We start from the raw sequence: 15,533 nt of genomic DNA on the forward strand, positions 1-15,533 counted from the left end.
GTGTCGTTCTCATAGAACGCACAAAAAGTGCTGGAGGAACTCAGCATGTCAGGCAGCATCTGTGGAGGGGAATAAAGAGTCGGTGCTTTGGGCTAAGCCCTTTTGTCAGGTCTAGAGGGTTTCCTGACTTTCACGGTTGTTCTGTAACTTGATCAGCAGTCCTTGGAGTCATAAGATATGAGCTCAGATCCTGCAGTGAGAGTTGGGAGATCAATATTCAGCTTTTTAAACAACTTTGTAATGGAAAGCTAATTCATCCATAGAAGGTAGAACAGTACAGGACCTTCAGTCCGAGCTTTTAACCTGCTCCAGGATCAATCTAACCCTATCCTTCCACTTAGTCCTTCATTTTTCTTTCATCCATGTGCCTGTCTAAAATTCTCTTAAAAGTCTCAAATGTATCTGCCTTCATCACCATCCCAAGCAGAGCTCTCCACACACTCTGTATAAAAGACTTGCGTCGACATCGCCCCTATACTTTCCTCCAATCACCTTAAAATTATATGCTCTTGTATTAGCCATTTCCGCCCTGGGAAAGAGACTCTGGTTGTCCTCATACTGGCTGTCTCTATGCCTCATGACAGTTTACACACTCATCATCCTCATTTGCACCAAAGAGAAAATCCCGAGATCGCTCAACCTTTCTTGATGAGGCACGCTCTCTAATCCAGACAGTATCCTAGTAAAACTTCTTTGCACACTCTCTAAAACTTACACATCCTTCCTATAATGAGTCGATTCAAAATAAACATCTTACTCCAAGCGTGGCTTAACCAGAGTTTAAATTATAGAGTTGTAACATCACATAGAGCTCTTGAACTCAATCTCCCAACTAATGAAGGCCAACACACCATAAGCCTTCTTAACCACCTTGTCAACTTGTGTGACAACTTTGAGGGATCTATAGATATGAACCCCATAGGGCCCTCAGTTCTTCCACATTGCTAAGAATTCTACATTAACCTTGTACTCTGCCTTCAAGTTGGCCCTTTCAAAGTGACTCATTTCACACTTTTCTGGATTGAACTTCATCACTTATCAGCCCAACTCTCGCTTTCTATCAATGTTCCACTGTAGCAGACAACTTTCTACACCATCCAAAACATCACCAACCTTTCTTTGTATCATCTGCAAACTTACTGCGGTAGATTGGGTTGTTCATTTGAAAAGTTAAAGTGAACCTCCACCTTCCCCAGCCCTCCCCCCACCCCAAGCTGTCCTCCCATGCAGATGGTACCAATTCAAAGGAGTCATAGAGCGCCACGGCATGGAAACAGGCTGTTCAGCCCATCTTAGTCTGTGGCTTCTCCCTCAGGTTCTTCTTAATACTCTCCAAAGAGCAGGGGAGTTTTCCATTCTTGTCCTTCATGTTCAGCCAACCAACATCTCTGAAATAAAGAGTTTCATCAGGGATGTTTCTATGCGGAAGTTATCTGTCATGTTTCCTACGCTGTCCGCATTTCAGAAGAATGTAGATGGCTGTAAAACAGCAGTGGTGCTGTGAAAGGTGCTAGGTAAAGACACAATCTGAAACTCACAAATAAATCCTTCAGTCTTAGCAGCTCAGCACCAGGAGGCTGTTCTTGTTTCAGCAGGGTGAAAATCGACTCCTTGATTATTATGACATTGAATCAGAGGTTGAGTGGTGGTTAACTGGAAATGGTGTTGGGTTACAGGTATTTCTGAAGCCTCATTCTCATTGGTTAGGAACTGCAGAGGTGCCATAGAAGGAGCAGAATTTATGTTGACTCTGCTTAAAAGGAATTGAAAAGGCGGCATTACTGGTAATTTTAGGATTGCAAATGAAAGGTGATAGATTTCCAATCTCTCCTCAATTGCACTAATGTCTAAGTTACTGAAAGACCCGTTCCACCAGTTAAAGCCATTATTATGAAGAGTGAATAGTGTACACCTGCTTATTCCCTGTTGCCCACAGTGTAACATAAATTATCTTCAGGCCAAATCGAAAGTGTGTTGTTCAAAGTAAATTTATTGTCAAAGAACATACATATATGTCATATATGTCACCATGTCACCATATGCTTCTCTGAGATACATTTTCAGTAGATAGAAAGAAACATTATAGAATCAACTAAAAACTACACATAAACAAAGATAGATCAACAACTAACGTGCAAGAGAAACTGTGCAAATAAAAAAAGAAAATAAATAATAATACTTAATAATCAAACTCTTGCTTTAAAATACAAACTCATAAAAGACACCATACAGGCCTAATCCAGTTTTAGAGTCAGAGTTCTGCAAATTATATTACAATTGATGCATTATTACAGACAGGGCAATTCATAATAACTGGTCAGATACAATATTAGAGTATAAATAAGCAAGAGCAAGTTAATTGAGAGATCTAGCCATTCCAAACAAATACAGCATGCAGAAATCAATAAGTGAACTCCCCCCCCCCCCCCCCCCAAGAAAGATGCTGAATTAAAAGAGGAAACTTAAAGACAATGGAACATCAGCAGAGTATACATAGTCCCGATAGTAATATCTACAACTGGTATCATCCCAAAGTCACTACACAATAGCATTAAACAATTAAACCTACACAGCAAAATTTATGTAAATCTCCAGAAAGTCTCAACACTAAACACTACTAGAATAGTCCGAAAGTTACTAGCAATTATGAAATGAGAATGCTATTGCCCATACCTCAGCTTTTACCAACTTGAGCTGAGAAAAAAATACATAAAATAATAATAATAAATAATATCAAACATGATTTGTAGAGCCCTTGAAAGTGAGTTTTTAGGTTGTGAAATCAGTTCAGAGTGGAGGTGAGTGAAGTTATCTGCACCAGTACAGGAGCCTGATGGTTGAAAGGTAATAACTGTTTCTGAACCTGGTGGTGTGGGAGCTCAAATTCAAGTTTAAATTGTCATTCAACCATACATGAATACAACAAAACGTAACAGCGTTGCTGAACCTCCCACCTGATGGGAGCAGCGAGAAGAAAGCGTAGCGTGGGTGGCGGGGATCCTTGTTGATGCATGCTGCTTTCTTGTGACGGTGCTCATTATTATGGGTTTTTCCTGTGTTGAAGGATTTGAAAGAGATTGTCTTTGAAAAGCTGGAGGTGCTTCAACAATGCACAACAAATTGTTGAACATAAGGCCTTTGGGCTTTTAGTAATATCTTTTCTTTTCTCTCAACACATCCCTAGGGAAGAAAAAGCTGAACAGCTCATTGACTCCAGGAATGAAGTGGAACGACTTGATGCAGAGCTGCAGAGGTTGCGACAGGAGGTAAGGGGTCTGCTCCAACCCAAGGCATTCGGCCCACGTCGTTAACCACGATTTAAATGGACATGCTCCCTTGCCTGAGTCGCACTCCAGAGACTTGAGCACAAGAAGTCTGTTGGTTTATTATTGTCATGTGAACCAAGATGGAAGCAAGGACATAACACTGAGGCTTTATGGGGCACAGGGCAGACCACACTTGGAGGATGCTGATCAGTTTTGGGTACCCCATATCTAAGAAGGAATGTACTGGTTTTGGGGAGGGCCCAGAGGAGGTTTAAGAATAATCCCAAGAATGAAAGTTTCAAGATAGGAGGAGCATTTGTCTCTGGATCTGTACTCGCTGAAGTTTAGGGCAAGATCTCACTGAAACCTGATGAATATTGAAAGGGCTAGATGGAGTGGGTGTGGAGAAGCTGTTTCCTATAGTGAATGAGTTTAGGACCAGAGGGCACAGCTTCAGAATACAAGAACATTGCTTTAGAGAAGATGAGGCGGTAGTTCTTTAGCTAGGGAGTGGTCAGTCTGTGGAGTTCATTTCTGCAGATGGTAAGTAATTTGGTGTATTTAAAATGGAGGTTGATGGTTCATGATTACTAAGGGCATCAAATGTTATGGGGAGAAGGCAGGAGAATGGAGTTGAGGGGAACAGTAAGCAGGGAAGTCTTGATGGGCTGAATAGCCTAATTCTGTTCCTATGTTTATGGACCTAAAATCATTTGTGTGCATGCCATCCAGACAGCTCATACCTAATGTAAGGTCATCAAGATAGTAAAAAGAAAACAGAATACAGTGTAGTCTAGGCTATGCTGGATTGCTTTGGTATTAGAGTTGCAGTCTTCCAGATGAAGTGTAAAGTCACAGTCATACCTGGTCTCTCACAGAAGAGATTTCTCAATGGAATACCATTGGAGCATACACTCAGTAGGTACACCTATATACCTGCTCATTAATGCCAATATCTAATCAGCCAATCATGTGGCAGCAACCCAGTGCATAGAAACGTGTAGGCATGGTCTAGAGGTACAGTTGTTCGGACCAAACATCAGAATGGGGTAGGGAAGTGATCTAAGTGACTTTGGCTGTGGAATGATTGTTGGTGCCTGATGGTAGTTTGAGTATCTCAGGAACCGTTGATCTCCTGGGATTTTTATGCACAACAGTCTGTATAGAGTTTAAAGAGAATGATGTGAACAGTCAGTCAGTGGCAGTTCCATGGGCAAAAACCAAATTGGTTTACGCTGGCATCTAAACCCAGTGGCCACATTATTAAGTACACAGTTGTGGAGCCCACTGTGGTCACTGTATAGAGTTTAAAGAGAATGATGTGAACAGTCAGTCAGTGGCAGTTCCATGGGCAAAAATGCCTTGTTCATGAGAAAGTTCGTAGGAGACTGGCCAGACTGGTTCAAGTTGGCAGGAAGGGGACGTTAACTCAAGTAACAACAAATTGCAATACTGGTGTGCAGAAGAGCGTGTCTGAAAGCACAACGCTTCGACACTTGAAGTGGATGGACCACAGCAACAGAAGACCACAGTGGGCTCCACAACCGTGTACTTAATAATGTGGCCATTGGGTTTAGATGCCAGCGTAAACCAATTTGGTTATTTTCTCTGCTCCGAATTAGCTTTCGATTTAGAGACAGCACGGTAACAGACCCTTCCAGCCCAATGAGCCCACATTGCCTGATTACACCCATGTGACCAATTAATCTACTAACCCCCCTATGTCCATCCACAGCACCCAACAGGAACCTTGTGGTTACAGGGAGAATGTAAAACTCCTTACAGACAACAGTGGAAATTGAACCCCAGTCACTGGTGGTGTAATGGTGCTAAGAGTAGGGTATCTCAAAGAAATCTCCCAATTCTGTACACCTTTAGTGGATTTGGGCCACCCCAAAGCCTTCCCATCTGCTGAAGTATTTTCTGAAATGTTGTTTCACAGGGCATGGTCTCATCCCATCAGCCATAATTTCATAGTGAGAGGCTGATCTGTGGTAGTTGGTTGCACTACGAATATGAGCTTAAAGTCACTGGCTAGAACTTCCCTAACTGTCCCCAGAAAAGTGGCCATTGGCTTTGACATCCAAATGTGGCTTCAGTTTTTAACAGCTGTGAAAGATAGTACTCTTAATGATGCTGAGCTCCCTCCACATTGGAGGTCTGGCCTTCATTTTCAATGGTCTCTGGAGATCTTGACTCAAACTCTTTGACTTTGACTTGGCCCTCTGAGATGTAGGCTGACACAAGGTATGTGATGGCTGAAGAAGACATTAATCAGGAGTCAGGAGTTAGTTATTCAGTAGGTTTTTGGAAATGAGATGATGTTGCTAGGTTATCAGAAAACTGGATTTAAGAACCAGGAGCAGAGGTAGTCCACATAATCCTCGGAGTCTGCTCCATCGTACAGCATGATCTGCTGAAATTCCAATTGATGGTAACATCAGATGTTAACCAGAGCATCCACCATCTCTGAAGCACCCCACCCCCCACAACACCTCATGCATCATTGGGTTCTTGGGATTTATCAGCCTTTAAGCTCACCATCCTCTTCATTCTTTTTGTTCTGGCTAATACTTGCTTCAGTTCTCATTCTCACTTGACCTTTGATATACTGCCTCAGTAATAAACAATCTCACCCACCCTGGGCATTCTTTCTCTTCCCCCCTCCCCACTGGACAGAAGATACAAGAGCCTGAAAGCACGTATGCCAGGCTCAAGGACAGCTTCTATCTGTAATGTCTGTTGAGTGGTTCCCTAGTTTGATAAGATGGACCCTTGAGCTCACAGTCTCCCTTGTTATGACCTTGCACCTTATTGCCTGTCTGCAGTGCATGCTCTCTGTCACTGTAACACTTCATTCTGCATTCTGTTATTGCTTTTTGTCTAACTACCTCAATACATTATGTGTGAGTTTTCTCCCGGTTCTCACAGGCCAAAGACAATTAGTCATTGTGAATTGTTGTGTGATTAGGTTAGGGTTAAATCGGGCTTGTTAGGTGTTGCTGGGCAGTGTGGTCCACAGGGCAGGAAGGCCCTATTCCGTGCTGCATCTCTAAATCTGAAAAGCCATGTTCTAAATGGAGAGCACGTGAGGTAAATTTTTCCCTATATTTGAGTACATGTGACAATAATAAACCAATTTACCAGTTTAATTTTGCACAGCCTGGTAGTGGGGTGAAGGAGATAAAATTAAAGGTTTAACTCCATTCCTTCTCAGAACATGCAGCTGACCACAGATGCGCGCTCGGTGAGAGCATATCAGGACGAGGTCGACTCTCTGCGTGAGAAAGCGAATCGAGTAGACAGACTGGAGAACGAACTGATACGGTGCAGAGAGAGGCTACATGACGTGGATTTCTACAAGGCCAGAATGGAAGTAAGGCTTTTCCCTTTTAATTTATTCCTAACATTCCCAGACAAAAAGGATGTGAGTTATCATCCTGTTAGTTATGCCATGTCATGCTCTTTCCTCGCTAGTACCTTTGGCCAGGTGGTACAGAAGGTGCTTTAGGAACAGCACCTTTCACACAGCCATCGGGTTCTTGAACCGACCTGTACAGCTCTCACCCTGTTTCCACAGCAGAACACCACAGACCTCCTCTTGCATTGCGATGGACTTGTATCTGATTGTGTCCTTGTTTTATGCACTGAGGTCTTGTTTTTGCTTCTTTTATCTTTTATCTTTTCACTGTGTGGTAGGATTTATATTCTGTGTGGTGTCTGTGTTTACATGCCGGTGATAGTGCTGTAAGTAAGTTCCTCATTGCACCTGTACCTCAGCACAACTCTGAACCGATTCCGTGACTGAGAGACTCGCGTTCAAGGACCCTTTACAACTCATGTTCTCAATGTTTTTATTTGCACAGGTTTTCTTCTTTTGCACATTGTTGGTCTTTGTCTATGTACAGTTTTTGTAAATTCTATTGTATTTGTTTTTCTGTAAATGCCTGGAAGAAAATGAATCTCCAAGTAGTATATGGTAACGTAAGTACTTTGATAATACATTTATTTTGTCTTTGTGCACATGACAATAAATTTGACAGGACTTGAGTGAGAGGTTTGATCTTGTAGGCATCCTTTGACTTGTCTAGCTAGCTTCTGTACAATGCATTTAAGTAGAGAAATAAACTTGCATTTATCTGCAGTAAGTTTTCTCTGCACAGAAAGTGGAAGGTGCCTGGAACCTGCTGCTAGGAGTGAAATGGAAGTGGAACTTGGTCATGGTGATTAAGGGGCATTTAGACTGACACATGGACCATAAGGGAATGGAGGGAAATGGACTATGTCAAGGCAGATAGGTTTAGTTTAATTTGCCATAATAGTCAGTACAGACAATGTGTTGCTGTTCCGTACTTTTCTGTTGAAACCCCCGGTTTCCTTGGCTGTGTAAGTCTAGGGAAGACAAACTTGTGAGTTTGAGGTGCTCTCGATCCCACCCCAAACCCTAGTTTGTGTGGATACTGTTTATGAAAAAATAAACAGTACACTGCATACGATTAAAGGAATTATATTTATGAATCTCAACCAAAGGGTTAGTAAAGAATAACAAAAATAAAAGGGCCCATTCTAACTAAACAGTTAAAGGTGCACAAGTTGGAGCTCATCTTGAACTTCTCTGTCGCTCACGCACTGGGCCCTCGGTCAACGTGAAAGCACACACCAGTTTCTGAATAACACACACAAAATGCCGGCAGAACACAGCAGGCCAGGCAGCATCTATAAGGAAAAGCGCTGTCGACCTTTCGGGCCGAGACCCTTCGTCAGGACACTTCCCGAATGTTGTTCACAATCCATCTCGAACAAACAGGTCTACCACCGGATGGCATGCTACAACTGGTTCTCCCCAGTGTCGTCTCTCTTCATCTCCTCTCCAACAAAAGCCCCAAGCCCAACTTTAGTGCCCCTTTACCAGAGAAACCCCCCTAAATCTGACCATCCTAATCGGATGTCACACATTCCTCCTCTCCCTTATCTTCAACTGTAACCCAAACATTAGCAGAACACAGGCTGCACTCCCAGAACAGCACAAAATGAAAAACACGCAGATAACAGTAACAAATATGAACCAGGGGATTACATTACGTTGCAAATTTCAGTCGTCGCAAGTACGCTTAATTGCAGTCAGTGTACCCTGTCTGTCTGATCCTGTGCAGTGGTTAGTTAGACTATATGCATACACAGTGGGTTATATTACAGTACTGTGCAAAAGTCTTAGGCACCCTAGATCATTTATATGGTAAAAGATGGTATAGTCTCCACAGAGCCCTGATCGCAATGGCATCAATGCTGTTTGGGATTATCTGGAGACACAGAAGCAAGTGAGGCAGCCAGAGTCTGCAGAAGCACTGTGGCAAGTCCTTCAAGATGCCTGGAACAACCTACCAGCTGATTTTCCTATAGAACTGCACAACGGTGTACCTAAAAGAATTGATGTAATTTTAAAGGCAACGAGTGGTCACACCAAATATTGACGTGCTTTACATTTTTTTACTGGTCGCTGCTCTTTATAATATTTTTGATGCTTTAAAGTTTTTCAGTCCACTATTTTTGAAAGCATTTCACTTTACAGAATTTTTTTTGCACGTGCCTAAGACTCTGTGCTCGTTAGATAATGTGTGTGAACAGTGGGTTAGATAATATGCATGCATAGTGCATTTTGTTTTGGGACCAGTATCCTCCAGTTAATGTTCAATAAAACCTCCCCTTACTCCTGCCAAAACGTACACAGTTATGTTGATAAGTTCATGAGCAGGACCTTTCTAACTGATTTACCAGGACCTTTGTATCCTGTTTGTACTCTGGATTATTTTTCTAGTGCATTCACTGTTATATATCTGGACAGCATCTTCCCATATATGTGTATCAGCTTTTTCCATGGAAAGAGAACTGAATCCTTAATAATACATACAGAAATAAAATGTTCTGATTTATAGGCTTTATTAGAATGCAAACCATAATAGGAAGAGGACACTCAGACACAGAGAGAAACAGACACCCACACGAGCACTGTATCAAACAAGGGGGTAAATTAGGACCTTTTGGAGGTAAATTCACATTATATTTAATTTGAGGGAACAGAGAGCTAAAATGTAAAAATAGAAGCCCCCAAAAGAGATCAACAGACTGGAGTGTGAGGATGGCACAGCCAAGCTCAGAGAAGCGCATGGCATTAGTTTGATGACGTGATGTTCAGTGATCTTGCCAACTTGGGTCAGTGAAGACAAGATGTCCAACACTGGGGCACTGTGTTGGCAATGTGGGTGCACAGTCAATGCAGTGAGGTTGTGTTCACAAGCACAAGGGATTCTGCAGATGCATCTTGAAGAACACACACAAAATGCAGGAGGAACTCAGCAAGTAGGGCAGAATCTATGGAGGGAAATAAACAGTCACTGTTTGGGGCCTGATGAAGGGTCGTGGCCTGAAACATCAGAGAAGTATTTCAGAGTTGTACACTTTGATAATAAATGAACCTTTGACTCTTTACTCCTCTCCATGCCTGGTATACTGAGTTCCTCCAGCACTTTGAGTGTGGTTGTGATTGTGGGATTTCCAGTGATGAGATGGACGATTGCATGGACACTGTTTATTAAATAATGGTATTGTGGGGTCTCTGGTGGTTAATCAGTGAGGTTATGGGGTCGCTAAATGGTTAAACAGTGAAACCGTGGGTTATGCGGTGAGAAAGCCATGAGTTTATGGGGTCTCCGGTGATCAGACAGTGGGATTGTGTTCTCTCTGGTGATTAAGCAATGTGACTATGGAACCTCTGGTCGTTAAATAGTGAGGTCATAAGACCATAGCCAATAGGAGCAGAATTAGGCCATTTGGCCCATTGACTCTGCTCTGCCATTACTTCATGGCTGGTCCATTTCCCAATCTCCTGCCTTCTTCCTGTAACCCTTCATACCCTGACTAATCAAGAATTTATCAACATCTGCCTTAACTATACCCAATGATTTGACTTCCACAGCTGTCTGTGGCACCGAATTCTACAGATTCACCACCCTCTGGCTAAAGAAATTTCTCCTCAACTCTGTTCTAAAATGACGTCCCTCTATTCTAGGGCTGTGTCCTCTGGTCTGAGACTCTCCCACCACAGGAAACATTCTCTCCACATCCACTCTGTAGAGGGGCCTTTTAACATTCGATAGATTTCAATGAGATCTCCCCCATCATTCTTCCATGAGTCATTAAACACTCTTCATATAATAACTTTCATTTCCAGGATTATTTTCATAAATCTCCTTTAAACTCTCTCCAATGTCAGCACATCCTTTCTTAGATAAGGGGCCCAAAACTACTCTCAGTACTCACCAGTGCTTTATAAAGCCTGAACATTATATCCTTGCTTTCATGTGGTTAAACAGTGGCATTGTGGGGTCTCTGGTGATCAAACAGTGAGGTTATGGGGTCTCTGGTGTTTAAACAGTGAGGTTATGGGGTCTCTGGTGTTTAAGCAGTGAGGTTATGGGGTCTCTGGTGTTTAAACAGTGAGGTTATGGGGTCTCTGGTGATCAAACAGTGAGGTTATGGGGTCTCTGGTGATCAAACAGTGAGGTTATGGGGTCTCTGGTGTTTAAACAGTGAGGTTATGGGGTCTCTGGTGTTTAAGCAGTGAGGTTATGGGGTCTCTGGTGTTTAAACAGTGAGGTTATGGGGTCTCTGGTGATCAAACAGTGAGGTTATGGGGTCTCTGGTGATCAAACAGTGAGGTTATGGGGTCTCTGGTGATCAAACAGTGAGGTTTTGGGGTCTCTGGTGTTTAAACAGTGAGGTTATGGGGTCTCTGGTGATCAAACAGTGAGGTTATGGGGTCTCTGGTGATCAAACAGTGAGGTTATGGGGTCTCTGGTGTTTAAACAGTGAGGTTATGGGGTCTCTGGTGTTTAAGCAGTGAGGTTATGGGGTCTCTGGTGTTTAAACAGTGAGGTTATGGGGTCTCTGGTGTTTAAACAGTGAGGTTATGGGGTCTCTGGTGATCAAACTGTGAGGTTATGGGGTCTCTGGTGATCAAACAGTGAGGTTATGGGGTCTCTGGTGATCAAACAGTGAGGTTATGGGGTCTCTGGTGTTTAAACAGTGAGGTTATGGGGTCTCTGGTGATCAAACAGTGAGGTTATGGGGTCTCTGGTGTTTAAGCAGTGAGGTTATGGGGTCTCTGGTGTTTAAGCAGTGAGGTTATAGGGCCTCTAGTGATCAAACAGTGGGTTTGTTCAAAGTATATGTATGTCACCATATAAAACTCTGAGATTCATTTTCTTGCAGGCTTAATAGAATAATAACCATAATAGAATCAATGAAAGTGCTCCAACTTGAGTGTTCAACCAATGTGCAAAGGACAACAAATGCTAATACAAAAATAAACAAATAAATAAGCAATAAATATTGTGAATGTGAGATGAAGAGTCCTTGAATGTGAGACCATAGGTTGTGGGAACATTTTAATGATGGGGCAGGTGTTATCCCCTCTGGTTCATTAGCCTGATGGGTGAGGGGTAATAACTATTCCTGAACCTGGTGGTGTGAGTCCTGAGGCGCCTGTACCTTCTTCCTGATGGCAGCAGTGAGAAGGGAGCATGTCCTGGATGATGGATGCTGCTCTCCTGCGGCAGCTCTTCGTGTAGATCTGCTCAATGGTGGGGAGGACTTTACCCACGATGGACCGTGCTGTATCCACCACTTTTGTAGATTTTATGTTCACAGGCGTTGGTCTTTCCATGTGATGCAGCCAGTCAATATACTCTCTACTACACATCTATAGAAGTTTGTCAAAGTTTTGGACATCATGCCAAATCTTCATAAACTTGTAAGGAGGTAAAGGCTCGGCCATTCTTTCTTCCTAATTGTACATACGCTCTGCCCAAGAGAGGCCCTCCAAAATTCTGAGGAATTTAAAGTTGCTGACCCTCTCCACCTCTGATACTCCATTGAGGACTGTCATGTGGACTTCTGGTTTCCTCTTCCTGAAGTCAATAATCAGCTCCTTGGTCTTGCTGACGTTGAGAGAGGTGGTTGTTATTGGCACCACTCAGCCATGGTTTTCAGGCTCCCTCCTATATGCTGATTCGTCACCATTGTTGATTCAGCCAACGACTGTGGGGTCATCAGCAAACTTGGAATATGGCATCGGAGCTGTGCTTCGCCACACAGTCATAATTGTAGAGCGGGGGCTAAGTACACAAACATGAGGTGAAACTGTGCTGATGGAGATTGTGGAGGAGATGTTGCCAGTCTGAACTGACTGGGGTCTGTAAATGAGGAAATCGAGGATCAAGGAGATATAGTAGCCATTGAAGCTTACTTGTTAGTTTTGAGGGGATGATAGTGTTAAATGCTGAGCTGGAGTCAATGAAGAGCATCCTGATGTGCGCATATTTTGTTTGTGAAGAGCCAATGAGATGGGACCGTACCTGCAGTGGACCTGTTACGCTGGTAGGCAAATTGGAGTTGATCCAAGTTGGTTCTCAGGCAGGAGTTGATATGGTTCATCATCAAATTCGTCAAAACACTTATCTGTGTAGATGTAAGTGCTACTGGATAGTGGTCATTGAGGCAGGGTACCACGTTCTTCTTCGGCCCCAGTATAATTGAAGCCTGTTTGAAGCGGGGGGGGGGGGGTTCCTCAGACTGCCAAAGCAAGAGGTTAAAGATCTCAGTGAACACTCCAGCCAGCTGATCAACACAGGTTTTCAGTACTTGGCCAGGTACCCCATCTCGGCTGGATGCTTTTTGTGGGTTCACCCTCCTGAGGGCTGCTCACATGGCCTCAGGGACTGAAGTTACAGGATCACTGCGGGCTGTGGCAGTTCGTGATGGTTCCTTCACGTTTTGATGCTCAGAGCAAGCAAAGGAGGCCTGGAGCTCACTTGGAAGCAAAAAGCCCTGTTGTTGTCCATGTCACTTGATTTTAAGTTATAAGTGGTGATAGCTTTTAGGCCCTGCCGCAACTGCCCAGCTTCCTCTTGTTGGTTCAAGTTTAGGCCAGACTTGCCACCTCACCTATGATGGCTTTCTGGAGATCATACCTGGCCCTCAGCAGATTGTGGTTCTAGTGGTTCATTCAGTCTTCTGGTTGGGGTAGACTGAATAATTTTGCGAGGCTCACTCGTATACAACTATTTTAACTGTTTGTGGGGTCTCTGATTATTAAACAGTGTGACTGTGGAGTCTCTAGTGGTTAAACGGTGAGGTTATGTGGTTTCTGATGGTTAAACAGTGAGGTAATGGAGTCTCTGGTGGATAAACAGTGTGTTATGGGGTCTCTGGTGGATTAACAGTAGAGTTGTGAGTTCTTCCAGCTCTAAGGTGGAGGGCTGAATCCTTGCCAACGCTCTTTATGGGTTCTTGTTTTCATAATTGTAACATCAACAGATGTGGAAATTTTGTGCCTGAGGTGTTCCCAGCTTTATTGTGTGGACGCTACATTGTTATCAACTGGCTCAGAGCCAAGTTAAGTAAGTAGTTAGCTGTCTGCCTTTATGGATGGTCGGACACAATAGAACGTAAAAGCTGTGTACGAATGTATGTCTTTAACATAAAAAGCATAGCATAAAGACCAGACTAGTTGACCCAACTTCACAAGAGCACAAATAGTACCTCTCTCTATTCCTATCTCCTTGGATAAAGCTGTGTTTGTACAGCTTCTCTTTATTAGTTACATAATGAAGCTTTCTTTGATTACAGAGTTTATTAGTGACTTTTGCTCCTTAGCTGGGTAGGGTTTGGTTTGAACTGCTAGGTGTCAGAGGTTTGATGGGCGGCTGTGGAGACCTTTGAAACCCATGGAAAGGTGATAAACATCGGGTAGCCCAGCGGGAAGTTGAAAACACCAACTTTGCAAGATAAGACCATAAATCATAGCAGAACTATGCCATTCAGCTCATCAAGCTGCTCTGCCATTCGATAATGGCTAATTTATAATCGCACTCACCTTATTTTCCTGCTATCTCCCCTTAACCTTCGACACCTTTACGAATCAAGAACCTATTAATTTCCGCTTCAAATATACCCAATGTCTTGGCCTCCACAGACATATGTGGCAATTAATTCCACAGATCCACCACCCTCTGGGTAAAGAAATTCCCCTGTTCACTATACATTTATGCTATAAGTTCCTAAACAATTCTATCTCCCATCAAGAAAGCTGTGAAGTTCTTCGCTTTTTTTTCAACAGCAGACACACCCAGTTGCCCAACAACACCACCCAGCTCCATCCAGCACAACTGGTCCTCACACTGAACTATTTCTCTTACAGCTCCAAGCTTTCTCCAAGCACAGTGTGGCTGGGTATCCACGTAGCCCCAGCTATGCGTGCCTTTTTGTTGGCTATGTGGAACAGTCCATGCTCCAAGCCTACACCAGTTATGCTCCCTAACTCTTTCTGACTGGATTGGTGCTACTTCCTGTCTTTCATTATGCTGAGCTCATCACGTTCATTAACTTGCACCCTGACCTTAAATTCACTTGGTCCATTTTTGACACCTTCTGCTTTTTCTCAATCTCACTGTCTCTACCTCTGGCGACAAGCTGTCTACTGATATCTTTTATAACCCGACTGACTCACACAGCTACCTTGACTATACCTCTTCCCTTTTTCTCAGTTCTTTGTCTCCACCGCATCTGTTTCCAGGATGAGGCTTTCCTCGTCAGGACATCCCTTTCCCACCACTGATGCTGCCCTCACCCACATCACCTCAATTTCCCAGACATCCACCCTCATCCCTTAACAGAGATGGAGTTCCTCTTGCCCTCACCTATCACCCGTGAGCCTCCACATTCAGCACACAATTCTCTGCAGCTTCCGCCTTCTTCAATGGGATCGTCCCACCAAACGCACCTTTGCCTCAACTCCACTCTCCACTTTCCCAAGGGATTGCTCCTGTCATGACTCACTTGTCCACTTGACCCTTCCCAATAATCTCCTTCCTGACACTTAACCCTACAATTGGAAGAAGTTCTGCACCTGCCTATTCACCTCCTTCCACTCCATTCAGGGCCTTAAAAAGTCCTTCCAGGTGAGGCAACACTTCTCCTGTGAATCGTTTGGGGTTGTCTATTGTATCCATTGGTGCTGGTGCAGTCTCCTCTACAATGATGAGACCCGATGTAGACTGAGGGACCGCGTTGTCAAGCACTTTCGACCCATCCACAAAATGCAGGATTTCTGTCGGCCAATTGCCGTTCCCCTTCCGACCTGTTGGTCTATGGCGTCCTCTACTACCGTGATGAGGCCGGTCTCAGGTTGGAAAAGCATATTCTGTCGGG

The 15,533-nt window shown here is 43.5% G+C and overlaps 1 protein-coding gene across 2 annotated transcripts in view; it reads left to right on the plus strand.

Annotated features, from left to right (window-relative positions):
• Window positions 1-15,533, plus strand: part of ccdc88c (coiled-coil domain containing 88C) — a 230,042-nt gene that overhangs the window by 115,760 nt on the left and 98,749 nt on the right. For both annotated transcript variants that reach the window (XM_059960992.1, XM_059960988.1), the window contains exons 9-10: window positions 3,185-3,266; window positions 6,484-6,642. In XM_059960992.1, the coding sequence (XP_059816975.1) occupies window positions 3,185-3,266; window positions 6,484-6,642 (241 nt within the window). The remainder of the gene's footprint in view (window positions 1-3,184; window positions 3,267-6,483; window positions 6,643-15,533) is intronic.

The sequence above is a fragment of the Hypanus sabinus genome, chromosome 2 (genome assembly GCF_030144855.1).
Source record: "Hypanus sabinus isolate sHypSab1 chromosome 2, sHypSab1.hap1, whole genome shotgun sequence".
NCBI classification, from domain to species: domain Eukaryota; kingdom Metazoa; phylum Chordata; class Chondrichthyes; order Myliobatiformes; family Dasyatidae; genus Hypanus; species Hypanus sabinus.